General features: G+C 46.7%; 2 protein-coding genes across 2 annotated transcripts; one reads left to right on the top strand and one right to left on the bottom strand.

The window, feature by feature from the left end:
• The first annotated feature begins 812 nt into the window (after positions 1-812).
• Positions 813-9,362, top strand: LOC135367035 (ectopic P granules protein 5 homolog). The gene has a single exon (XM_064600098.1). The coding sequence runs from the start codon at positions 841-843 to the stop codon at positions 8,869-8,871; it is 8,031 nt and encodes a 2,676-aa protein (XP_064456168.1). The 5' UTR covers positions 813-840; the 3' UTR covers positions 8,872-9,362.
• Positions 9,363-9,801: 439 nt separating this feature from the next.
• Positions 9,802-27,097, bottom strand: LOC135367036 (uncharacterized). Its single transcript, XM_064600099.1, has 15 exons — positions 26,904-27,097; positions 26,335-26,372; positions 26,214-26,249; positions 25,144-25,267; positions 24,695-24,775; positions 23,626-23,708; positions 22,588-22,613; positions 17,902-17,978; positions 17,041-17,080; positions 16,779-16,874; positions 12,745-15,981; positions 11,619-11,822; positions 11,302-11,472; positions 11,105-11,200; positions 9,802-10,422 (listed from the first exon to the last, which is right to left on the bottom strand). The coding sequence occupies exons 1-15, from the start codon at positions 26,973-26,975 to the stop codon at positions 10,208-10,210; spliced, it is 4,596 nt and encodes a 1,531-aa protein (XP_064456169.1). The 5' UTR covers positions 26,976-27,097; the 3' UTR covers positions 9,802-10,207.
• Between the last annotated feature and the right edge of the window lie 245 nt (positions 27,098-27,342).

Here is a 27,342-nt window from a genome sequence, read left to right on the forward strand (position 1 = left end):
GAAAAAGGTCTTGCTCTGGAACTGGAATGCAAGTTGGTCCCTTATGTGAATGCATGGCTACTTTCTGGAATGTTCCATTGATGCACCACTAGCTTGTAATCCATTGAAGGAATCTTTGTGAAACAGTCCCTCGAGCCTCCTCACCAATAGTCAAGGGCTCCATGGGCAAAAAAAAAAAAGTAGAGAAACACTGACTAGATAAGCTTCTGGCCTCATTTCATATGTGTGCATTACTTTCTCCTGTTACACAGTAGCATACGTCTGAGCTTAATTGTTTAGGTTATATAGTTTTTAGGGAACAGTATAAAGCTCCAGAGCAATGGACTCAAGTAGGCTGTGTAGTTAGTCAACAGTGTTCGTAGAAGCGTGTGCATTGTTGTTTCATACGTGTAGTGTATGATTGATATTTGCCGCTTCCAGCTCAGTACCAACAGACCACGCATACCATCCAATGTAATCCTGCCATGGGCCTTCATGGTTGCTGTTGATGGAAGAAGGGCTTTGGGCACACAGGATAGCTACGTTTTCAGGGCTTTGCATGCAGCGGCAGGTTTATGGACCGATAGGAGAAGCTTACCATTTCAGGGCAGAGATTTTTCGGTCAGTACTGGAACAAACATAGGGCGCTCAATTGCAGACGACACTTTTAGGGGCACCGCGGAACTACATAGCTACATGTTAGTTTGTAAAATTCATCGAATTTCCGAGTAGTTATGTGAAGAAACTCACTGTTGTAGACTCCAGAAGACTTTTCCGTATTGCGATTAGGGACCGTCTTAGTCGCGAGGTCGTGTAACAGGTAAGAGCATCGCTAGCGGTATCAGTTTACTCGCTAACAAGATGGCGGAGGCTTGCAAACCGAAAGCTAAAGCTAAGCACAGAAAGAAACATCACACAGATTCTTCAAAATTCGACGAGGAAGCTGTCCCATCGCCGCCCGACCCTGAGTTTTTGGACGAGTGCGCAGCGGTTGACAGTGTCACAAAGCAGGGACTCAACCAAAGCGGTGCTCTCGAAACCGTGATCAACAAGGACGCCCCATCGTCAGCTGATGTGTCGTCATCAGGTGCTGAATCACCTCGTACTGCTATCGAAAATGACATCTCTGAACAGGAGTTCTACAGCACCGTCTGTGATCTTGACGAAGGATCAGTGGCTGTGGAAAACAAAACTGCTAAGCTCAACGCGGAAGTACCAAGTGATGTTTACGACGCAACAGTTGGTAATCTCGAAAGCGATCATGATGACGGAGGTGTTGTTGAAGACATTTCCACTTCCCATAGTCAGAGCGAAGTCATAGAAAACAAGGACAACCCGTCATCGGTTAAGGCGTCGCATACTGCTGATCTACCCTCCCGAACAGCTGCAGAAGGTGATGTCTGCGAACAAGAATTTTACCGTGCTGGTACGCTTCGCGAACTTGACAGTGCAAGGACTTCACAAGACGCGGAAAATAAGACTAATACTAAAGCGGAAGAACAGAAAGAGACACTCGACACGCCAGTTGTGGGGGATATTTCCACAGGGAATACGGCACCACAAATTTCAAGCGATAGACTTCGCACAGATGGCGACGCAGTGGCAGCAGCGGAACCCACAGACGTAAGCCAAGAGTGCACCGAAATAGCGTTCAGCTTTCCGCGCGATATTGGTGAAGCTACGGCACCACCACTTGAAGGAAACAGTCTTTCGCTGTGTGCAGTCGAGCAGCAGCATGTTGTGGAAGCAGGTAATGCTGAGTGTGAAAATAAAATACTCAGCCACAGAAAGAAGATAAAGCGACTTTACCCACAGCTGAAGGAAGTCTTGGATGAGCCGACGATGAGACCTTTTGCGGAAGATCAGATACTCACGCTTTATGATAATCAGTTTCTTGCGAAACGAACCGCTATAGAGAAGGATTTTGCAGAAAAGCATGCAGAGAAGCACCTAGACTCACATGAACTTTACAAGCTCTTGATCGAGTACATGAAGTCAAGGCAACACCTCATAGAGACGAGGACGGCTGTTAGAAATTTGGAGAACGATATCGAAAACTTACAGCCTACCATGTGGGAGCTCCAACCAAGGGTCGCAAATGCGACGGGGAGATGTGCAGACAACAAGGCGGTGTCGGGCCGACATTCTTACAAGTACGCAGTCTTTAACGAAAGCGTTGCAAGTGTCGTCGCCGAATCCCTCCAGAAACTGAGGAAACTCGCGAAAGAGAAGTATTTCTTGCATGTCCACAATTGTGAAGTCCTCCAGCTAAAGATTAATTACTACATTCACAGTGTTGTGAGTGTTCCAGTGTTCAAAAATATTCCCAAGAACGCACCACTGAGCAACAGTGTCCATGGAGCCAAGCCTTTGTCAGCTGATCATTCTGACATCGTTACCGTTCGAGAGTGCCTTAGTGTCCTGTTTGTGTTCGCAAGACGCCCCATTCAAGACAAGCAGTTCCTCGATGAAGTTAGGAAGTGGATTACAATGCTTGCGTCTCTGCTTCTGCGCATTGCATCAATCGATGACCACCTGTTCCTCCTGAATCACGTCCTGTGCTGTCCGCCCGGTATACACAAATGGGCCATTACCATTGTCCAGATCCCAAGACCTCAGGCTTGGTCCCCGCACACGGATTGGCCGGTCGTGTTACAATCCCCACAGCTTGACTATGCTGTTGCTGCCCTTGCGAGCATTCTTCTTCCTCCTGAGGCCAGGAGGAACTTCCTCCAGCCAATCCTCTCTGCAATGGAAGCGTCCAGTCCTAAGGACAACTGGGTCGTCCTCGATTCGGATGGTGAGGAAGACGGCAAGCCAGAAGAATTCTGGCTCAGTTGGAGTGAAAACGATGTTGTTCTGCTGTTAAACCAGGTCCCATTCTCTGCACTGTTCAGGCACTTGCTTTTCATCACGCGCGAGAATGACGAAGATATCTACCAGGTTTCGAGGACAAGTGCACAGGGATTGCTGAAGCTGATCTCTATTGCGTCGCACCTCCTGAACATCTTTCACGAGGGTCTGAAGACGTTCAATTTCTCGCGCTACAAGCAACTGACCAAACGCATCAGCCGTTTCGTACGACATACCGTGGAGTATGTGGCTGACCATTGGCTGGTGTACAGGTCCGTCAGCAACGAGGGTGATGCAGCTCTTCTCCTACGCCTTCAGGTGGAGTACGACCAGTTCTTCCTCAGGGCTGTCAACTGCATTTTCTACTCTCAACTACTGGGAGCCTGGCAGTTCATGGCCATTCTCCCCTACAAAAGTGCATCTAATGTTATGATGTGGCAGCTGCTCTGGCTGCTCCACAACAACTACAAGGACGACGTTGAGTTGGCTGACCTTTCTCCGACCGAAATTTGCAACAGGATTCAGGGCAGGGATGTGAAGCTTGTGTTTGAAGAGAAGCTCAATGAGATGCCACAGTCGGAAGTCTTCTTCCTCCTCACTTCTTTCGCGAACATGGCTGCCTCGAGAGATGTAGACGGCTCCTCACTGATCCATGTCGTTGTAACTGAAATATTTGAAATCACGTACATTAACAAGCAACTACGATCCACTTTCTCCAAAGAAGGGAGGGACTTGCTCTCTACGCTGGCTAACAAGCATCCTTCGGTCATATCCGTAATCCTGGACAAAATTGATGACCATATGATGGAACTCGGCAACATGGCATGCTACCTGATGCAAGCAATGCCTCTGGGAATGTGGGTTCCAGAAAAGGAAGATTTGGACATTATATCCCACTTTCTGCTGTATTATCCTCTGGGTTCCGCTCAGAGCCAGCTCGCACGACTGCTGATACAGAGCTTGAACTATGGATTTGGAAAGGCGAACCAGCCAGAAAGTAAGACCCATCTCGACTTAAGCACGCACCAGCAGATGGGGCTTCTGCTGTTGGAGGCCTACCAGAAACTCTATGTGCCGTACGAATCGTCGGGGTATGTGTACAAACAAATAAAGACCATCACAGATTTTGCAATGGCTACTAAGGAGTCGTCGACACCGGCTGGATTTGTAAGCTGGATGTGGGAAGTGCTGTTCAGGCTGAAGCTGCATGCCTTTGATCAAAATATCTCCTTGGCACTCGAGTTAGCGACAGCAGACCACGTTCTAGCTTCAGTGGCGCCAAGCATGCAGAAGTGTGATTGGTTGCATCCACTTGTCCAGGCAAACAAAGAACTTCAGCCCCCCTCTCTGTACCTTACTCTCCTCATCAGCACTGTTGGCCATCACCGGGATGAAGTGCTCAGCGAAGGTCTCAATCTTCTGTCGACCTTGGTTGTCAAAGAGCAGTATACCGCAGCCATCCAGTGCATCGTTCGTATCCTGCCGCTTTTTTATCGGCACCAAGAATTACTGACTGAATGTGCAGAGCTCCTGGCCAACTTGCAGTGTATTGTTTTAGCAGATAACACTTATATAGCCATGGCAAAAAATCTGGTGCAGTCAGATTTTCCTGGTCCAATTTTGAAGCAGCTGGCAGTGGCTATGCATGGCCACGTGATTCAAGCCAAGCAGTGGCAAAATGACACAAACCAAGACTTCCTGGCTCTGTCACTAAAGCTCTGGTTATCTCTGGTGTGCAACCTTCCAGATATTCCGGTGTGCAAAGGAGCACTAGTAGCCAAAGTCAAAGGCAGGGACAATGTGATGTACCTTCTTGATGTCCTTGTGCAGCTAGCTTACAAGGAAGCTCGGAGCTTTCAAGTCATACTGACATTCTTTAGAGACGTCTTAGCACAGTTTGCACCAGCAGCGGCAGCCAAGTCAGTTGTCAAGTCTATGTTCTCTTTTGTTCTTGGGAGTGCACTAGCTTGGCCTGCCATGGTGCCTTTGCCTTCAGTTCCAGAATTTCCATGGTTCGGATGGGCTGGAATGCTTGCCGAGGGTCAGTTGCAAACAACAACGGACATGTGGAGAAGTGTCCTCAGGGAGATGGCAATTAATTCTAAGCTGACACCAGAAGGAGCACTGAAGAAGGTGTCAGGATACACCAAGGTGTTGCCACCTTCTGCTGATGCCTTGTTGATATACCGCTGGGCTCATCAGGCCATGCAGACTGACCTTGAGCATCCAGCACTACCCCTGATTTGGCAACAGTTCTTCTTGCTCTACCTGCAGAGGACCTGTGTGCAGTTGTGTGGGTGTGTCGGGCAAAGGTTCTTTGAAAGTCCAGTTCAGTTCACCCTTCTCAAAAGGATGAAGAGACGACTCAATGAGTCAGCAGATCATTTTTTCAAGAAGCATGCGGAACTGGCTCAGACATTAAAAGAGCAGTGTCATCTGTGTGAAGGCAAGGGAGAGGACGCAAAGCTACTAGAGATGCTTACAGACACGTGCATGCTTTACCAAACGCTCACCAAAGTATATAGAACATTTTACTTGTGGTTGGAAGAACCAAGACTTCATGACAGAAGCATAACACTGACTGCACTTCCACCACAATATGCTCCAGAACGACTAAGCAGAGTTCTGGAAGGAAACCAGGAGCTGTGGCTAGAGCTTGTGGACATTGAGAAAGTTCAGGACAATGTCAGTACTTTGATTTCAAGCTACGAGACTGAATCAACACATTGCAGGAACAGCGTGAGAGGAGACGCACAGTCAACATTAAGTCCTGAAGAGCGAATCTTAAAACGACTGAAGACGTACGAAGACCCTCTTCGGCCTCCACCAGTACCTTCTATAAAGGCAGTCATTCCAAACGTGAGTGAAGACCTGTTCAAGCATCCGAGCCGGATGATGAAAGTTCTGTCTTCAGAACTAAAGGTCCTTGTGGGGCATGCCAGAGTCCTGAATGCTCAGGCAGCCAAGCTTTCTGTGCTGGATTCACAGTACATGAATAACATACCAGCTCTCTACCAGAACGTTTCCAGCCAGGTCCGACTAACGTTATCCTGCTCGCATCCGGGCGGTTGCACTGGCCCCGTCACTGCATGTCTGAGGTTCAACCAGGCACAAATGGACCACTTGTGTATTGCAGCTGTCGACAGCAATCGTGCGGCTTGGGCATCCGTTGTGGCTGAGGTTCTCCATGAGCCTTCTCCAACAGTCTGCTGTTCAATGCTTCACATAGAAGTCTGTCTCACACGGCTCATTCAGAAGCACCGTACAGCAACTGCAACTGAGTCACGGACATTGAAGGCACTGGGAGGTGAAGTCTTCTTCGAGCTCACTGCGGCCCTTAACCAGGAGACGACAGAATATGTGCCCGCACGCCAATTCCTGGCGTCCTGCCTTGAAATGATAGGCGAGGAATTCATCTCGGACCAACCAGAACAGTGCCTCCCCGTGCTGAAGGTTATCATGAAGGATCCCACAATGGTTGGATACATTGCACCCTTCTTCACACCATTCGCAGTCAGTGTTGACGAATATGTGAGGATGTACGAAAGCATCGTGTCGCGCCTTTCTCCACTATTCTATAGCGCGATTTTTGTGCTGCTCACAAAGTTCGACATGCAGAAGTGGCTATGCTCTAAAGCTACGGACAACGCAGTGCTGGTACGGCTTGTAGATGCTGTGGGAGAAGCACTGTCCAAGATTGGAATAAACCCTGAGAAGGATGTGGTCCAGCTGTTGGACATGTACCAGCTTCACTTGCAAGCACTGCTTATGTTCCACTTCCCAGAACATTACAGCAATGTCCTTGGTGTCATACTGAGAGGTGTCAACACTTGCTCAGTTCCCATTACTGCTGGCTATGTCTTCTTGCATGCATTGGGCCTCACTCTTTCTCCTGGTACAGCACCAGGCACACAACTGTTTGCCATGCTCAGAGAATTTGCAATGAAGCAGTGCCTCCTCAGTATGACACTACTCAAAGACACCATGGACGCGATTAGGATTCATTTTCAGAGGTTACGAAATGATGACATTGCAGCGTGTAAGCAGGGATTATATGGCAAACTACAGCCATACCTTGCATTCTTGTCAACATTTTTTGGGCTGCTGTCCCACTGCCTTGTATGGGAAGCATGCAAAATTACTAGTCAACAGTCACCTCAGCACTTGGCCACTGTTCTTGACTGCATCTATAAGATGTATGGTCCTTGGCTTGAGCTTGGAGAAGGCAGGAAGGCATACCCACCCTGGCTACCAGGCGAGATTGAACAAGTGGACATCATCACCAGTATATTTGTAGCTTCCCTTCACTTTTTTCATGAAACCTGTTCAAGAATGGCCAGCTTCTCTGTGCTGTCGGAGGTATGGCAGCGGTGCTTCACAATGTATGTGTGGAATGATTGCCCAGAATATGTTGCATCAGCCCTGTACTCAAAGCTTGGCTGCCTCCCTTGGTCTGATTTCACCCCTTCTGTAAAAGATATGATGCTGATGTGTAAAGTTCCACAGAAGGAGTACGTTGGACACATGCCACTGCTTGTGACCGTGTTTCAAGCAGTTCCTTGGCCGCAGGTTCTCGCAAAAGTAGCCGAAAGTGAACATGTGGTCAAGGACTACTATTCGTACTTTGCTGAAGTCCTAGTGAGGTGTGCATGGTATCCAGAAATGAGTCAAGCAAATACCCTGCCATCTGTAATACCATCCATTGTAGAGCTGCAGTGGCGCCTCCTTCCTGTGGAGCTCGTCTGCACTCTACAGAAGATTTTTGAAGCCAGCTGCGATGCAAGCAGTATCCTCTTACCACACAAGCAGGGCACTGAAAAGGACAAAGCTCTCCTAGATTTTGTAACATGCTTGTCCTGCATGGTACCTTCTGGGGATCTGTGTTCAGAACCTGTCACGGTGCAGAAACAGCAATCCTACATTGGAATGCTGGTGAGAACCTTCCGCAAGAGCATGGACACCACGGACTCCCTCCTAAAGCATCATTCAAACGACATTCAGCAGCTGCTTCCGAGGCTCATGAAACTGTGCCAGGGGGTCGTCAACGCTGAGCTCGACCACCAGTTTTCACATTCCAGTGCCTTAATCGCTGAATCCCTCACGGTCATTAGTATGATGTCCGACACAAAAATTCAGCAAGTACTTCTTGATGGGCTGCTACAATGGATTGCATCCTGCTCAGGCAGTACTATTTTGCTGCCAGTCCTCCTCTGTGTGTGCCGCAACTTAGCTTCTGTGTACCACATGGTTGCTGCCTCTGAAGTCTGCATCTCAAATTACCTCTCATCAGCTCAGGTGCCTCCACCTGATGGAGGCTGGAGTCAAGTGGTTGCCGTCTTCTCAGTGCCAGAGCTGTCTCTCAGCGAGTTCTTTGAGGCGTGTACTCAGAAATCGGCTTATTTTACCCAGTACTGCTACGTCCTGCACCGTCTGCCGCAATGCAAGTGCCTCGCTGACGAGCATGCTCTTCTCGTTCAGCTGGTTGAGTGGATTGGTCGAAGCGTTCCGAGCAGTGAAGATAGTGAGCCAAAACTACTGCTGCTCTGGGAGAAGGTATTTGCACTGTCAATACGTCAGCTTGACTTTGGGGCCAATCCCCGTTCGGTGTACAAGACCCTCGAGGACTTCTGTGCCTCCCTGTCCATTCTCGGAGAAGACAAGTCAGGCGCTGGGCTTTGGGGTGCCATTGGACTTGGAAAAAGATCAACATTATCTGTTCGCTTTCGATTTTGCTGTAGAACGGTATGTGCCTTTGTATTGTCGCAATTGGTGGAGCCCGGCATGATACGATTGGAGCCCTGGAGGGCCGAGGACACGTGGAAACGTTCGCCTGCTTCATCGCAAGCACTGGCAAGGTTGAAGGCGTTACAGACAAACCGAGCTTACGTGGCAATGTCATCTGAAATTGATGAGGCATTAAGCATCGTGCAGGACAGCAGCAAGAATCTACGGGATGGACTATCTGTGATTCGTACTCTGGTCAATAGTTTCTATGCTGACAGGGTGTACCTAAGAACCCTATTCTTTGGGTTCATGTGATCGTCTTGGAAATAAGGATACTACGTGATTGTGCGGCGGACCTCCGTGTGGCCCTGTGAAGAGCCTCAGTGATTGTTAACAGCGAGAATGTACTATGGGATGAGAGAGTATGTGATAGTTGTGTATTTTATATTTTACTGTATACCAGTGTCAGCTGAACCATTAGTCATTGGTACTTCACGAGCTGCGCTGAGATGAAGTGACAACTGATATCGGTTGCACTAAAAATGCGTCCTATGTTCCACGCCAGTTTAGCCATGAAGGTGACGGTGAACAGGACAGGCCGCATTCACTTGCACAATAGTTACACGACGTAATTCTGCTACGTTTCGCTCCTAAATAATAAAGCTTGTGTTAAATTTTAGCTGGAACTGGTTGACACGTAGTATTGCCGTGATATTATTATTCCGGAGGAACTTTTGTATGTATGAGGTGTGAAATGTTAACATGATTTATGAATACTCCTATTAAAAATAAATGTTTTGGAACAAGACCTGCCTTTTTTATCATATGATTCGTTATAATATTAAATCTCCTATCTTCATATATATTTTATATATTAAACTGTTTTATTATTATTTAATGAATTATTTAATTTTAATATATTACATTACGAATTATTTATTCTCTGTACAATTCAACGCCTGCGTCGATATCCTACTCAATAAATTATTATAAGGGCCTTTAATACAGAATTTTATTGAGGCCTACTCATTTACTCCATTTTAGGCACTGCTCTTGTAGCATACTCTGTGCAAAATTTGAAGTATTCAACAAGAAGTTTTCAATCAGATTACAGGACACTCCCCATAGGTCTACAGGGAACACAACAGAAACATAAATCTTCCAATTCAAGATATTTCCTGGATTTCATGAATGTGATTAAATGTTTAAGCCCACTGCTTCCTGACCAACTACATACATGCTCAGTAAGGCATAACAATCTTTATTGCTGTGAAACAGTATATTTCTTTCCTTGCTTGATATGGGGAGTCAGCTGTAAATACAGTGTAAAGCCTTTCTTTCTTTCTTTCATCTTAAAACATATTTACAACAAACAAGATAACAATCAACATAATGACAATGAAATGTGCAAGCAATAATGTTACAATGTGGGCCACAACAGCGCTGCAGATGTCACTATGTACATGAGGTCTCACAATACACCTTAAAAGCACGCGCACACACACAACAGTATTAACTTGAAGCTCTGTCCTACTTACACGGCACATGAATTTTGTGCAACACAAAAAAATACATCTTATGTACACAATGCGATATAGAAGTCAATAATGCTGCGTTATCACAGGCGTCGTGTGTGCGGACACAGCGATTATTAGCTCTGTCGAGCTGCTGCTTTGTCGGCTTTCTTCTTCATCTTCTTACTGATGTTACGGTTCTTGGCAAGGGTGCGTTCAACACCTTTTAATTTCAGCACTTCATCTTTGTGGTTCCCTTGCCACGCCCGGATGACAGAGAGAAGCGACTCCCATCGCTCCACAGCGGGCAGAAGGAACACAGACTTCACAAACGCTTCCTGCACTGCAAAATCTGTAACGATGACAGGGAAGCCAATTTATTTATATCCGTCGCAGAAGCTGACTGCTGCGAAACAGGTAAAAATTGGAGTCGTGCAGTACAATATACATACGTGCATGGACGTACACGACCATTTGGAGCCATCACCGTGGGAGTCATTGTACAATTGACTATACAGTCAACCCTCAATTTATGAACCTTCGATTTATGAATTCCCTCGTTTTATGAACACTAGCACAAGGAACCAAACTTTTTACATGCATTTTTCCCTCGTTTTATGGACCTCGATATTCGAATAATGAATGGAATTTCTGGGAACCAACTAGGAGTTGCCCAGCGTTTTTGCCCTCAATTTATGAACGGATCGTTCCGAGGCCAACAAAAACCTTCAAAGGGATTATTCGTGGTCTTATGAATGACGCCTGAACAGACAAAACGTTTTTTTAGGTATTGCACCCTCGCTTCTTAACCCCTCGAAATCCAAACAACAAACTGGTTTTTGCAGAAGTGTTCCTGACCTCAATTGACACAGCGGAAGGCATGGTCCAAAGCAAAATTAAACTATTTAGTATTGCATAATAAACAGAGTGTGAATGCGCTAACATCTGTGTTTTGTGAGACTGATACAGCAGAAGGCATGGTCCAAAGCAAAATTACACAATATATTGCATATATGCAAGCACATGTTCCGTACCTGTTTCGTTCTCTTGCAGGAGCATCTCCACTTTGTCAAGGTATGGGTTTAGAGATGACAGATTCTCCTCCGGTGGAAAGCGCCTCCAGATGCCACCTGTGACAGGAGGCGACAATAGAACTGAGACTCTCTTCCATTTTTTAGAACTGCACAGATATGAAAGAAATAGATAGACGGAAGGTAGAACCAGTACCCACCAAATAAGGTAACAACGGTGCACAGGTATTCTTTAGCAGCAACATCGCTGTTTTTCATCAGCTTCCCTACAAGCAGCCACAGCTTCTTTAAGACGACACTAACGACCCACTGCCAGTCACCTGAACGTCTGCACACCTCTTCCAGTGTCAAGCAGTGAAGCAGAAACTCGTCTGGAACGGAGACAATGCCAAAAGTAAGTTATCTGGTAAGTAAGTCGAATGGTTATTTTAAAACACTTTGATCACCTGCATCAGCAGGGAGAATGGACAGATGACACATATTCACTGTTGATGCTGGCTGAACGTGTGAAACCTACCCACTTTTTCTTCAGATGCTGTAGACGTTATCGTGTCCATTGCACTTACGAGGGCTTCGGCAACATCTGTCACATTTAAGTGAGTGTCAAGAGGGTAAAGGTTCCCAAGCTCTTGAAAGATGACCCGTGTCTGCTCACTCAAGGTTGCATTCAGCGTGTGCGGGGCATGGAAGAGGATGTACCGAAGACCCAACAATGCTGCATCTGCAGCAGCCAAAATGATGGCTTGTCATAAGGGTGAACTTCCACAAATACAGTGATTTCAATATAGCTAATGTGCTACACACAGTATTAGAGCACTGCACGACCTCGGGCTTACCCGAAAAACCGCGGGTCTGAGCTGGGCTCGGATTTCACATCATGGGCCCGGATATTGCCAGTTCTAGGATGGGCTCGAATCTGTGTACTGTAAAAGCGTTTTCTTTCCCCCCGCGCTAAACATTTTTCGAGTATTTCGCGAGGCCAAAAATTCGCGAACTACAGTACCTGCGCAGTACATGACGCGAATACATAATACATACACCGACGTCACCGACAAACATGAGCTCACATTTTCCGCGAATTTAGCTTCCCGCAGCAAGTATGACCCCCACCAAAACGCTAGAATATGTTCCGCACGAAATCAGCGACTTTTACAGTAATGCCACTTTTTGCCAGCCACGGTCAACTCTTACAGCCCCCTTCACTCGGCCGAACTTGGCCGGGCCGAGACGCCTAGAAATTCGCCGTTCTACAGCCTGTGCAGTGCTCTACTCAGTATGGCTACTAACTATACAAGCTTTCTTCCACATTAACGTCCATCACAGGTTTTCGAGTCATAGATAACAAAGCTGGAAATCGATAATATAAAATTATCTATATGCGCATATTATGTTTCTGGGTTTTATGTTGCTCAAAAATGAGAGGGGAGGACAGAAATAGACGTTTATTCCAAGGGTAGTAAAACGGTAAACCTGGTGATACCAGGTGGAAAAGCAACTTTTGGGTAAAACATTTTTTCTTAGAAAGAGCTTTTCACGTTACAGATGAGCATTAGATGGCAGGCATCTGCGCGAAATGCGCAGTGCTCAACGCTTTCCTGTGCCCGCACGTATTCACGAGGCTCTACGTTTCCACACTTGCTCACCTGAAGAGCCATCTCTGCTATAGGAACTCAACACCTCTGGCCAGACGCCAACTACAGCAGCCACCAGGAAGGGTGCATTCCCGCAGAACAGCCTCAGTATGTCCCAGAGGACGACTCGCAGCAGAGCAATGTCTCCCATCCTCTTGCAGACACCGGCTATCATCCGGCAATACGCCGTCATTCCCAGCAACGTCCTCGGACGACGGCTCGAGAACAGGCGCGCCCGCAGTGCAGTGAGGAGGAGGTTGAACATGCCTTCCGTGATCTTCCGCTTCTCCTCCACGCATTCGAGGCACTGCAACATCAGAGCCTCGGTCGGCGTCATCAACGGTGGCTTCACTTCTTTCCGCACGTAGCCGAGAAAAGGGTTTGCCGTGGTGTTGCCAAGGTAGGAGAGAATGGTGATGGCGATCACGTCCGACAGGGATCGAAGGCTGTGGGCTACACTCTGGACAGCCTCCGGAGTTACGTGAGGGGTGATGGCAAGCCAAGCAAGTTTGTCCAGGGCACCCTTCACAGTGCTGTTGCAAACAAGGTTGCCCCTAGCACGCGTCATCAAGAAATTGTGCTTCGGCGTTGTGACGAAGATGGAGTAAGGCGGAGCAGGAACACGTTCTCGGGCTGGCTTCTTGCCTTCTTGTACCTGGGCTTCCTTGCTTCGAGGTGCACCGTGAGGAAACTCGGAACCGCTTCCTGAAACAGGTGAGAGGACGTCCGGCGACTTCAAGGTCTCTGGCAGAACGTGACTGATGCATCGTTTCTTTGCAGGAGGCGTGACCTTGTCGCTCGAAACATTTTTGTCGGGAGAAACGTACGCTTCACTTTGGTCGAAAGAGTCCTCAGTGTTGCGTTGAGTACGTCTCGCTTTGCGCGGTGACATGGAGATGGAAGATTTTGCAGCACCTGTGTCGCCATGCTCTGATGAAGGTACAGCAGGGCCTGTATCTTCCTCTTCAAAGACTGCATGGCCATGAGCTGTGCTGTCGTCTGCAAGGTGCCCTGCTCTAACGAACAATGGCTTCTTCTGTGCTTTCTCCGTGGAGACTTTTGTGGAGAACAGACTTATCCTTTGCTTCTTGCTCACCGGCAGCTCCTGCTCTTGACTTTCAGGTTGCCTCTCATCATCGGATGGCAGGATCGAATCATTCGCTTCCGATCGAGTCCTGTTGAACTTGGCGGAGTTACCATCAATGTGAAACCCAAAGGAGACCCTTCGCTTTTCAATGCCTCCATTTTGTTGTTCGGCTATGTCGTCGTCCGGAATACAGGGCAGCTGACCAATTGTTGCCAGCTTTCTTTGCCTGCCCCTCTTAAGGGCCGGAAGAAGAGTCGGTTGCGGCTGCTCCTTCGGGGTTTCCCCATCTGGCAACAACAAGAGTTGTTTCAGAGGCGTTGGTGGGAGCGGTGACAGCGGTCGTGTCTGGAACGGAGCGCCGGAAACTGGACCGGGCGCCCCCTGGGGACAGTCTCTTGCCATGTCGTCCTGCGATGCTTCGGAGCGCCTTGGTGATCTTGAACACACAAACGACACGGGTGGAATCCTGGCAGGTGGCTTCTGCTTGTGTCCCAAGATGCTCTTGGGCTGCACGTCCGTAGGCTGAGACCTCACGGGGGGAAGAGAGTTTCTAGCCAGGGTCTGCGCGGGAGAATGCGTCTGTAAGGCACTTGGCACACGTCTAGTCGGCCCTGTAGGTAAGCGGAATTCTTCCTGATCTGTGTCGGTTGGTGTGATGTACAGCGGTTGGTGTGATCTTGCACGCTCAATTTCTTGGTGAGAAATGGGAACTTCCTTGTACGCCAAGTGAAAGTCGTAATCCACAGGGTCAAGTTCCACCGTGATTGTGGGGACAAGATGGCTCTTGGTAACAGAGTCTTTCGGTAGCCTTGCCCTGACGTTCAGCGTTCCGTCTACAGGGTCGTGCCAGAACTTCGTCTGTATCTTCCTACTCTCTACGGGGTGACTCCACAACGGAGTTGGGATCCTCACAGGTTGTTCATCGCTCTGTAATTCTACACCTTCAATGTGTGGCTCAAAGCCTTCAGACTGCTGGTGGTGGAAAGGTCTTCTACCAAAAACAGCATCACTACCCGTGCTATCAATCATATTTGAAAAGGGCAAGCTCTTACTTTTATTCTTGCATTTTTCTTTGCGAGACAGGCCAGTTGTTTTGCGCGGAGATGATGATGATTTAGAGATAGGAGGTGCACCTGACGGTAGGGAGTCCCGATATTTATTGCCAAAAATTGAGGAACTATCACCGGACACACTTCTGTGTGTGTCTTCAACCTCCATGACATTGGGCTCAATATCAAACAGTGGAGGAGATGGAGGTAATGGGGACAATGGTATAGAGCAGAAGTCTGTAAGGTGCATTTCAGAGGTGATCTTCTTTAACTCCGCCCTCACAATTTCAATGTCACGTCCTTCATTCAGAATTTGTTGTTGCTGGAAGAGTGACGAAATCTGGGCTTGTTGTTGCTCTTTGGGACATCTTTTTCCAGCATTGCTACCGTCACTTTGGGACTTTACAGGCGCTACAGCACCCAGCTGCAGTGGTTCTGTAAGTCCCGTGGACGTACATGCTAGCTCTTTTTCTGTTTGTAGAGGAGCAGAGCTGCTAGGCTGCTTGTCAGCAGTATCCATGGGCACCTCTTCGTTCACGTCACAGTTCGCAGACGCTCCGTCTAACGCGTGTGTCTTCAGCTGGTGAGATTCCCTATCATCTTGAGCAGGCTGCTCGTTATTGCTGCTGTCCGGCACACTGCATGCTATCGTACACGGCTGATCGCCCCTATCAGCACAGTCCAAGGCACCACCACTCTCTTTCACTGGTGAGTCTGAGACTGATCCCGAGGAGGCACAAGCCTGCTGTTCCTCCGAGACAGTGGCTACCACGTTTTCTGGGCACGGATTTACCACTTCTTCCTTCGTGGCTTCAGCTTCCCCCTTCTCAACTGGGGTGTCTGTCGTTTGTGCCTCATTCTCTTCCCCTTTGCCATCTACAGCTTCCCCAGATTTGTCGCTTCCTTCAGGCAGCTCTTGGGAGCGTCCTCCTGCCTGGTCTTCACCATCCACACCTGCTGCTTTCTCGGCAGGGGGTGCGCAATCGGGAACGGCTGTGAAGTTATCCTCTGAATCCGAGGAACAGTTCCCATTCCCATTCATGAGCAGCTTCTCGAGGTAATCCGCATCGTCATTGCCATCAATTTTGCCAGTATCTTCGTCGGAACTGGGGCCTGAAACAGCAAACAAAACAACGCGCTATCAGGGGCTAGAAAAGCTTTGACCAAAGCCTCTTATTTCATTTCCTGCCTAGGCAGGGGGCTAGCAATAGAAGTCCCCTGTAACACTGGCCCATAAAAAATCTTACAGCACCCCCACCCCACTGAAAGTACCTGTTAAAAAAGCCAGCTGGTACAGGTGTCACACCCCCACTACAGAATTCCCAAGACGCTGATCTTGCACAATTCCATGGGCCCCTCATCGGAGCAGGTGGGCTGGCTCTACTACTACCCCTATGTTGCCAGCCCCGATCCTGTGTATTTGTCCAACCTGGGCAGATCGGTGGCCAGCTGCACTGTTCTGGTAAGCTAGCTCACATTTTTGGAGGCTGCCTTCAGCGAAGGTATGTCACCATGGCCTTGGTGTCCATTATCAGACACTCTGCCTTTCTCCTTTCTCGCTGCGTTGACCCTCAATAGTCAAATTGGGTCAAAACTGGCTCCTTTGCAGTTGTTTCTGTATTGTACACATTCTTTTTCAGTGTGTACCCCACTTTTTTTCTTTTTTTTTTTTTTTCGGGTCTGTGCCAAGGGGACATATTGTAAACTCTCTATATACGTGGATATACTTCTTAACCTGTACCTGATGTAGTGTGGTCACCCACACGAAAGCTTATATGTGTAAAACTTAGGAAGCTTCAGTGTTGGTTTTTTGACTGCTCTACATTTCATTTCGGACTTGACTCCCCTTGTTGACCGACATTCTGCTATAAGCTAGCCTTTACTGTAATATGAATGCAAACGATACGTACAGTCTTCTCCTGGCTGTTCATCGCTGTCTGTAGGAGGAGGTTTCAGTATAGAAACGACATTCTTAAACTGCCGCTTTTCCAGCGGTGTCAGGATACCTGAAATAGGTGTACTTCAGCTTGTTCATGTTCTTCTTTGTACATTATGTCAAAGTAGCTCAAGAAAGCATGTGGATCTTTTTGGGGGCATGTGGATCTACAGCCTCCATATTTTTCTACAAACGCCCATCCACACAAGGAAGCAAGGTTATTCCACAATACATACCTTTTTTATTGAGTTTCTCATCCAATACTTTGAAAAGGGTCTGCAAGCGAAGTGAATTTTTTTTTAACGACAGAATTATGACAGGGAAAATGCTGGCAACATCATAAAATGATGCTGCATGGTGAGATATTTTGTTTGCATGTGTTTCAGGCTCTCAAGTAATACAGGGCAGTGGTTTATCCAGAATCCCAAGCATGGAGGGGTGTGGGAAAAAATTGGAGGGGGTTCACTATTATAGTTATGTCATTACAGCGTAAATATGTCTAGAGCTCATATCACATGGGCAACCCCTGGAGGGGCTACACAGGTGAAAAAGTTAGGGGGGTGTTACTGAACATTTGGAGGGGGTGTTAGGGGGGTGTAGTGGGGGTCGGGATAAATCACTGATTTACAGGGTGTCTACCAAACTGCAGCCATTTGCAGTCTACCAAATTGCAGACTGCTGCTACGTTTTGACATGGATTCCTCATAGAACAGATCATTTATTGAATATTATTGAAGCTGCCCTACTTTTCTGCCCCTGAGCTTGCCGTACCGGCGAACTGCTACGTGTAGCAACGTTGCCGTGGCATGGCCGCTCAGCCACCGATCTGCACTTGTGATTCGCTGCGCATCATCACAGCACTTGTCTGCGATCTTCCTTTACTTCAGCTGCTTTTCCCCCTGACTTTTCCCAACCCCATCAAAGTTCCCTGACAGCTGACAGGTTTTCAGGGTTGGTAGACACCCTGTACAGCAAGCAAGTTTTAAACTGAACAAGGCTAACATATACCCCCATTGTGAACTGTTTATAATGAAAGACTAGTAATTGCACATCCTTTCCATGCCCTAAGTAACACCGACACACAACAAAACACTCACGTGAGCTCTCAAGCACCTCCGGTGCAGTTGCCGAAGTTCCTTAGTCTCTTTCTGAAGCTTCTTTTCGAGACTCAAAACTGAAATGGAAAGGAACTGCCGCTATATTTTATCAGTAGGCTTAGGCTGGTGAAGAAAACCCTACACACTGTAATGATACGTCGATAGCAATGATGTAAAGACATGGAATCTTCACAATTATGCAATACCCCCTGTTTTAAACAAAGTAATAGTACTGATAGGTAAGAAGCAAACACGGTTGGTGGCAATTGATGTTCTGAGGCTGGAACACATAGAAGGGATAAATACATACAAAGCCTCCTTCCTTCTTTCATCATTATATTGCGTATAGTGTTGTATCATTACATTGTGTATTCTTTCAAAGACTTCCTTCTTTCATCATTAAGCACTGTTGGTTATCTTTTCTGTTTTTTTTTCTTAATAAACATTTCCTTGCCTTCATATTTAGAACAAAGCACATTATATTACATATAGCACATTACATTATAAACATTACTTATTCATGAAGTATTCTCCTTCAGATGACACTGCCAAGGCCAATGACGAATCCAAAAGATTCAGAAACTGGCTTACTGTGAGGGAGGTACAATACAGCAAGATTTGCAAATTATTCTTTTTTCCTCCATTGTGCCTAGCGTCCTCCTTGCGGATTGCGTTTATAGTTATGAGTCGTGAGAGCTCGCGCTCGATGTGAATTTGCGCGCCCTCCTTTTCGCTGACGTGGACAGGCCACGTGTACCCCTTGCGCAATGATGTCCCTCACCCACGCGCGCGCGCACGCTCTCGCAAGCACATGCGTTGACGCGCCGAGCGTCACGAGCGCGTCTGCCTTTGATCGACGCCAGTCAGCGCCACCTAGATTATAATAGCTTAATCGAGAGCCTGTGAAGCTCTTGCACGAGCTCTGCCCTGATTCAAAAGGGATAAGGCGATCCTGATCCTGAATCGTCGTCACGTGGTCAAGGGTCCGCCAATCATGATTGTGCTTTCGGTGGCCGTAGCTATGGCGCTTAGCCACAGCCTTGGCGCTACGTTACGGACGACATCGAAAAGTAACGACTGAAACCAGCAACGAATACAGATAATAAAATTTCGCTTTGCATGGTTAGCTCTGCTAGCATCTAATCTATGTGCGTGTCAGCGCTATCAACTTCCATCACATGACAATTTCTGCTGCTAACTTCACAACATTAACTTTGCCACCTGGCACGATGCCAACGAGAACTCCTGCTATTGCGCGCTTCGTGATAATAATGCTCTTAGCATTATCACCCGGCTTATCGAGGCTACTACATTATAGGCGCGGCTGGAAGGCATGTCGTAAGCTCTGCGCAATCTCGTACGGCGGCTGACACAAGCGAGTAGCTATTCTCCTAAGTGACTCAGGAAAGTGCTACATCCTGCGAACAGTCATAAACCAAATCGTATACGCCTGTGCGGAGATGTCTTTTCCTGTTTATCCAACTGTGTGCAGGAGCTGGGTGCATGCTTGGTCGTCCTGAACTTGGTTTTATGTGCAATCTCCTGTAAAGTTGGCCCTCAGGAAACCATCATGCCACCGGTGCTGGTTCCAATAGCAGTTGTGGCACTGATCGTGCTGACATCCGCGAGAGCGTCTCCAGTGGAAAATATTGCAAGTGAGCCAAGTGCATCACCCTTTTCCGAGGTCACAAGTGATATCCACATTCCGGACGGGCTGAAAGAGGCACCATACACCAAGGGACCAAAGAGTTCTAATGTTCCAGACACGACAGAAAAACCTAGTGACAAGACAGTAAGTGAACAACAAGCAGCAAGCGAAGTGACAGAAGATGCAGGACTTTTGGATAAGAAACTATCAAGTACACCACTACCACCACCACAACCTGATGTAACTGATGAAGAAGTGGTCCAGAGCATCCACAATGCCAGTGGTGCACCACAGGAAACAAAGAACAGTGAGGGCGACATGTTACCTACTGAGGGAACTATCAGTGAAGAAGTCAAGACAGAGGAACCTAGTAACAAGGCAGTAAGCGAACAACAAGCTGTAAGCAAGGTGATGGAAGATGCAGGTCTTCTGGATATGAAGCTACCAAGTACACCACTGCCACCACAACCTTATATAACTGACGAAGAAGTGGTCCAGATCATCCACAATGCCAGTGCAGCACTGCAGGAGAGGATGAACAGTGAGGGTGACATGTTACCTACCAAGGGAACTGTCAGCGATGAAGTCGATGAAGACCTACTTAATCTCGGCCTTATTCACGCGACTACCTCTGCACGCGACAGCTCCAGCTCCACTACCGAGATGGACATTGAAGGTTCAGGAATGGAAGACGACGACAAACGCACTCAAGCCCCTCCGAGTTCATCGGAAAAGCCCGACACCAGGGTACCGCCGTTCACAGGTTGCACGCCGTCTCTTTGCCGGGACATTCTGCGAGCAAACATAACTGCCGAGCCGTCGTTTGCCAAAGTGGCTGGCGGGGATCCGGTGAGGTTCACGTGCATGCAGACGTCGGATTTCAATCAGACGGGCAGGTGGTTCATACTTCGCTGGCAGGGGCCGAATGGGACGCTGGGGCCGCTCCAGGAGAAACATGACGGACAGAGGGGACGTGCCAGCGTGCTCAGTGGCCAGGCAGTGAGTGACATCAGCGGAGCCAACTACACGTGCGTACCGGACGTTCCCACGTCGTGCTGCAACAGTGTTGGCGTCACTGTTACGCTCGTCGTGTATGACGTCCCTGTGTATACGACGCACATGGCTGTCTTAGGGGGACTTGTGCTTTTGCTTCTTTTGTTGTGCCTAGCCCTGCATGAAACACGCAGGAGGAGGTACCAGCGAGTCAAGACTGTAGATGAGCGAGATGATGAGTGGGAATATGATAAGTGAGGTGGATCGATCTTCTTACTCGGGTATCGAAGTATTTGCATTTCAGAAGGCGCAGCGACTTATGTGCAGTGATGGCCAGTAGTTAACTACATGTAGTTAAACTACCTGATTGTAGTTAAAAAGTAGTTATCAACTACTTGCAGAAATGTAGTGTGCAACTACTAGTTAAACTACTATTTGGAGTAGTTCACTATGTTAGTTAGGTTACTGCAGGCGCGAACTACTTCCGATTTTGCCGCAAGCTTCACGGCACGATTGTACTTCCGACTTTTACCTTGAGCTACTCGTTTGATGAGAACGGAGGTGCAGTACAATTGTGCTGTGCATGTGTACTAAATCTTCACTTTTATCGCTGCTCGTGATTCATATTTAGGAGTCTAAGAACGCTATAGAATGGGACTGCTGTTGATGTCCAACGTTAAGTAGTTATAGATTGAGTTAAACTACATTGCAATAGTTAAAGAAGTAGTTTTAACTACCTCCCCTGAAAAGTAGTTGAACTACTAGTTAAGCTACTCCATCTCAAAGTAGTCAGTAGTTATAGTTAAACTACTGTAGAAGTAGTTAGTGGCCATCACTGCTTATGTGCACGTTTAATTTTCATGCGGCAACTTATTCCGAAAAACGGACCGACCAAAGATTTATCCGTATAATCCTGCCCCTCTAACTGGCATTTTGCTTCTGACATAATTTGTTTTACTGTTGTTATTATTTTAACAGCTGTCATGCTCAAACTTTGGCAAAGCAACATCCCTACACTTGTTGTGTATTCTCCTATCGCTTGTTATCTGCAGGCGAGCTTTCTCTTGTAGGATTCATTCATAGATTTCCCAACAGTAGAACAGTTTAAACTGCCCTAGGATTGCCGTAGGAGTTATACGTGAGAGGAAATTTATTCACTGGGCAACCTTTCAAATGCCAAACAGCGAAAGTAAATTAGTTTAATGCAAACATTAATACGTTATAACTAGGAAAAGGGCTAAATTCACTAAAACCAGCACAAATGTGAGCTTGCAATTCTTAACAAAATCTGTGTGTTCGCAGATCCCCACCACACCTCCATGCGTAAGCGTACTGCCCTATTTAAAAAAAAACCTAGTACAAAATGAGACACACTATACGTATGACAGACACTGAGTTATTTTTAGAGCTTGAAGTTTTAGGGTTTTACCCAATTCTTCCCCGAATTTGCACCCCGAATTGAAGGTTCACCCCTTGAGGGTGAAACCCAATTTTTACCCGGCAAATTTCCTCACTGGGATGTCTCTAGGAATGCATTACCTTGCTTGTTTGGCAGCAAATGCAGTTACATCACCGTTTGTACCAAACCATTACAGTTAGTCTGAGCAACTGAGCGCGATTCCTCCCCGAATTTAGCATACCGGGAGGTTTTTCACCCGAATTCGCATTAATTTAGTGCACATGCTTATTTACCCGATTTTCACCCCCCGAATTTAGAAAAAAATATTTCCCGAAAACTTCAGGCTCTAGTTATTTTGCAGTACATCCCAGCTGCAAGCTTCTTTGAGCACAACGCAACAATTCTTCTTATTATAAAAGAACTGAGTGTATCTAGTGAGATAAGAGGGAGACAAATTTATCTCAGACGCTTCCAACTGTGGCCAGTTACAAAGCACAATCAGTAACAATATGTATTATGGGAGCAAGAACTGCCCCTCAGTCATTCTCGATTAGACCCCCGACACCAGAAGCTCTGTATTGCCCGCAGGATGCTTCCATAGGGGGTTACGAAAATTCTTTGGTACAGTTATGGATGCTGCACATACCTTTCTCCTTGGCTTCACCTTTCCCCCTGAAAAGCAACAGGCAACAATCATTACACCAATGCCGGAAACTCTCCGTCGAGCCAGTGACACCAGCACGTTGAGGCAGCTGTGTCCTTCACAACAGACAAATGACATTGTGTTCCCTATGGCCCATGAATACAATGCTACAACACAAAAAGCAGACATGTCAAAGCATAACAAAAAAAAAGGAAAGAAGCCCTTTTTATATGTACGTCAGAAAAAAAAACATAGACCCACAGCTTTTCACTGTTGTACAGACAGATAAGAAGACACCATTATACAATACCTTGGTTCGCATTAACTGAGACCAGTGGCGTAGCCACGGGGGGGCTAGGGGGGGCTCAAGCCCCCCCTACCTGCCACGACGGACCCACGCAAATCACGCAAATCCGAGAAAATAATATATGGGGGGGGGGGGGGGGGGATACAGTATGACGATCGCTAAAGTTCTTACAGTTCATGGCGTCTATCTAATCGGCACTCTTGAATGGTTTTCAGAGTATGAGCTTTTCAAAATCCTTCCGATCTCGTGACACCCCCTCATTGGACATCACTGCGTAATCGTATTGTGACCGCCCAAATCAATTACCGCATTTTGCGGTGTGCACAAGTATATTGTGTGTTGTCGCACCCGGGATCAGCGGGGGGGGGGGGGAATTTTCGTATCGAGCCCCCCCTACCTTGGCGGTCTGGCTACGCCACTGACTGAGACAACTTGTGCCTTAGCTAGATAGAAGGCATGCAACACTGCCTTTGTTGACATATTTACGATAGGGATAATAGTTCAACTGGATTTTGCATGAGCTCGGAACTGTTGTTCTATTACTCAAGAGTTCCTGGAAAGAAGGTTGCTCAGCAGCAGATCCCCCATGAATGTATTGCAAACAACGCTCAAGTGTATGAAAAGCAATAGCTCTTTCCAATACCTTTTGGTCAGCAGATTGTTAGGTTACCCCTCAATTAGGAACTGCACATGCGTTGTAATGAACAGCACGTAGATTGCCCTGACACACATACCTTTTACCGGAGAGAGTTTCTCGTACACTTTGCACTTCTTGCTGCTTCTGCTTCAGCAGGTCTTCATATTGCCGCACAGATGCCTTCGTAACACACAACACACGACATTTAATACGTATCCCCTAAGGCCCTGCCCTTCACATGGTTCTCTACTCAAACACGCACTAAAGGAAAGTTTGTAGTGCACAGGGACACTCCGAAATGCTGTGGAACAGCCTTTTGCAGATTACATTCAGCCTTCAGGGTTCTGCATTTTTGGCTCAAACCAGTTTAAACTTCGTTTGTACTGGTTATGTACGATCAAAGAAGTTGTGCGCTCATTTCCATTGTTTTTGCCAGTGGGAGCTCTTTGCGTCACCCCCCCCCTCCGAATAACGGATTCCTTTCCATACCAGATGGTATGTAATACATAACAATATCATACCGCAGGAAGAAAAAAAAATCACGTGCTCACAGAGGGCTCCTCATTGCACCACAGGGAAAGAGAGGAAGCGGGTGGTACTGGTGTGGTGCGTCACCCGGTGTGGATCACCCCCCCCCCCCCCCCCCCCTAGTGATGCCGCTGGTTGTAGCCACATGTTACAACAGACAGCTGTCTGTATATGTCTTTCAGTATACCCTTCTAGAGTATACAGGGACAGAGCAGTGCCTATTGCAATGAAATGCACCACTTATCATCATCAAAATAAAGTGTTGTTGTTGCTTGCACTCTGCTATTTCTAGTTAGAACTTGGGGGAGTACAACTGCATTTCCCACAAGATTTGCCGAGTGCTAATTTTAGACTATGCTGCACTCAACATTCGAGTACAACAAAAGTAAGAAACAGGTTTCCTGTCACGTAATATAGTTGGCGTTGTCTGTTTCAGAGTTCAAACTTTCAACATTCAGTGGATGCATGAATTAGATGTCACAATGCAAAATAATAAAAAGGAAGACCAAAAGACACAGGCGGAACTCGGCGCACCATCATAGATGCCGAAAACGCAGAACTCGGATTATATTCCAAGAACGAGGAACAGTAGCCTGTGCCTATGTCAGGTTTTTTACTTTGACTTCAATTATACGTACCTTGTAACTTTCTAGAGTGTTTTCCAAAGCTGCTTTCTGTTGCTCATGACTCTGTAACTGATCCCTCAAAGATGCGCAAAGCTGGAAAGTGAAAAGTAGGCTACTGCAGATATAAAGATTAATACCCAGACGCCCTATGAAATTGTGACTGCCAGGGTGTACTTAATATTTAGAAGTACGTTCACAACAATACAAGGGTTATGATGCAACGAACTGGCTCACTACATGACTAACATGGCAGTGAACGCATTCCCCAATGTTTCAGGCATTATTTCCACAAGACCAAGTTGTATCAACAGTAAAAACTTCCTCTTCATCACCCATCAGAATGTCATTGGGAACCTAGGTTTGTGTGCCGTTAAAAGGTTTGCTGTGTCTGAGAACGTGTCGTGTTTTGGTCCTTCTGCTCCCTGTCTCGGGTTTTTCTTTGTTTACCAAGTTGTACTCACCTGTTTCAATGGTTCTTGATCCTGGAGTGCGTTCTGAAGATCTTTCTCATATTTCTCACAGTCCAATTTCAAGGACTGTGACAGTGTGGTGACATCATTCACTTTCTTGCAGAGAACAGTGTTTTGTAAGACTGTGTTAAGGATAGATTTCACAAGCACATCTATGTATAGATAAGTGAGCAAATAATAAACTCGTACCACCTCCCCTTGCTTGTCACAAATTTACAATGCTCAAACCTCTCTGCTCTACATAGAGGTGTCCGGACACAGCCTAATATAAAGTGTATGGTCCGGAAGAAACGACGCAAAAAATACAACCAAAACCAAACTCCACACTTTTGAACAACTTCTTCCAGGCAAAAAAAATGTCCATTTTCTTGTGTGTCAGGATCAGGTTCTATTTTTCAATACGCATGGTAATACAGGTTGACACTTACACATGTAAGTATCTCGATTGAATGAAGTTAACAACTGTGGTAATATATCACATGCGTCTGCTAGTGGCATATCACGCTCCTCAAAAATTTAAATGCACAAAGCAGCATCTTGATTATTTTAATTCTTGTTCCTGCACAGGAATAACAGCAGGGTAAACCTAATAGAACTTTAGAAAAAAAAAAAAAGTTGAGTATACTCTGTGAGTATATACTTTGTGCAGAGTTTGATCCCCTTAAATGCTTCTAGAGTGCAATCAAGATATGTGACGATTGTAGTATTCTCCCAGTGCACTGCGGACTATGGACCTGAATTTCTTGCCTGGTTACTGCGATAATGGGTAAGCTTAAAAGTTTTACTACTGCAAATACAGCGAGCCTGAGCAGTAGGTCTCTAAGAGCACATTACCAACAATCACAATTTATCAAAAAATGTACATACTATGTGACTAATCAATCAAGCTCATTCGCCACATCTGATTGGTTCCGATCAAGTAGATAAACAAATCAGTTTTGATATCTCAGCAGAGGGTGATGGAAACTAAACTGAGCACAATGGTGACTATATTTTGTTTTCATGTAAGCATTTATGCAATGCGCTGATGAGTTCCAGACGAAGACATATGCAAAAGGATATCTTGGGTAACAGCACTGTACTTTTCAATCAAGTGGCTGAAAGGAAATGAAAGCACAGGCAAAATATGTTTCAATAAATAGTTGACCACAATAATAACATTGAAAAATGTCAGCAGCTTACTTGGTATCAACAATTTTTTTCTTGAAAGCCGTATAAACCTGAAAGCAAATAAATTTTTTGTCATCTATTTTCAGCAACACACGACTGGCACAAAGAGTGGCAATCGTGTGTCAGTGTACCTCAGCAGCACCTGCAATCTGCAACTGGACCTGCGTGGGTTACCAAGGCACACCTCTCTAGTGTACAGAAACCAACTCGAAATTACATCGCGTGCTGCAATACGAACGACTAGCGCACATCCTCTCTGTTTCGAATTCACCACAGACGTAGGTGCAGCCCTGGGATGCTGCTCATAGATTAACGCCATAACCTGACAGTCCTTGTATGAGTGTGCTTTCGTCTTGTGCTCGTGCTCTAATGAGATATGTCCCATGTACCGCCGGGTACACAGACTTCACCTACACATTAGCGTGCTCCGGTCCGTCAACTACATGTTATCATGCATGGCAGTATTGAGTTCGCCTTTACATAGCGTCTTTCGCGCTGTTTCGGGACAACACTAGCTGCGCGGTCACAACGCAGGTCACTCGCGAGCAGACACTCTTGAATTTACTGTGAAAGCTACTCACGGTTTTCCAGGAATCGTTGTCAATGCATTCTTCAATATTCTCCTCCATGGTCGATACACGCAACAAGGTCATTCAGCTGCATGCTTAATGATCGATTTTCGCGGTAGCTAGCGTCACAGTTCAGTTTTAAAAAGCCATGCACAGAGCCGCCATGCTGTCTTCAACGCACTCACCAGACGGAGCAAGCAGCGTGAGTCACGTGACCAAATATCCGCAGTGTCATTGGTGTCATGCACACCGGAAAGAGAACTATGGCTTTATAAACTATGTTTTAAATGTTTAAAAGGCATTTGGGTGCCCTACTTGTGAGATACGTCATCACAAAGTTTGTTCACAACATTCTTTGACGCGGAACGGCAAAGGAAGGCCCAGCGGTAATGGTTCGACCTTCTGTGTTGAATTGCTTCATCTACCACAATGCTAGTTAACTGGCCTCCAG

This window comes from Ornithodoros turicata, chromosome 8, assembly GCF_037126465.1.
Source record: "Ornithodoros turicata isolate Travis chromosome 8, ASM3712646v1, whole genome shotgun sequence".
Classification (NCBI taxonomy): domain Eukaryota; kingdom Metazoa; phylum Arthropoda; class Arachnida; order Ixodida; family Argasidae; genus Ornithodoros; species Ornithodoros turicata.

Bases quoted from the DNA above. Each gene is read 5' to 3' on its own strand.
- LOC135367035 (XM_064600098.1), top strand. From the start codon at position 841: ATGGCGGAGGCTTGCAAACCGAAAGCTAAAGCTAAGCACAGAAAGAAA.
- LOC135367036 (XM_064600099.1), bottom strand. From the start codon at position 26,975: ATGACCTTGTTGCGTGTATCGACCATGGAGGAGAATATTGAAGAATGC. The intron at 24,776-25,143 runs GTGAGTACAACT...TTCACTTTCCAG, and splicing joins ATCAAGAACCATTGAAACAG to CTTTGCGCATCTTTGAGGGA. The intron at 10,423-11,104 runs GTACGGAACATG...TCATCGTTACAG, and splicing joins CCTGCAAGAGAACGAAACAG to ATTTTGCAGTGCAGGAAGCG.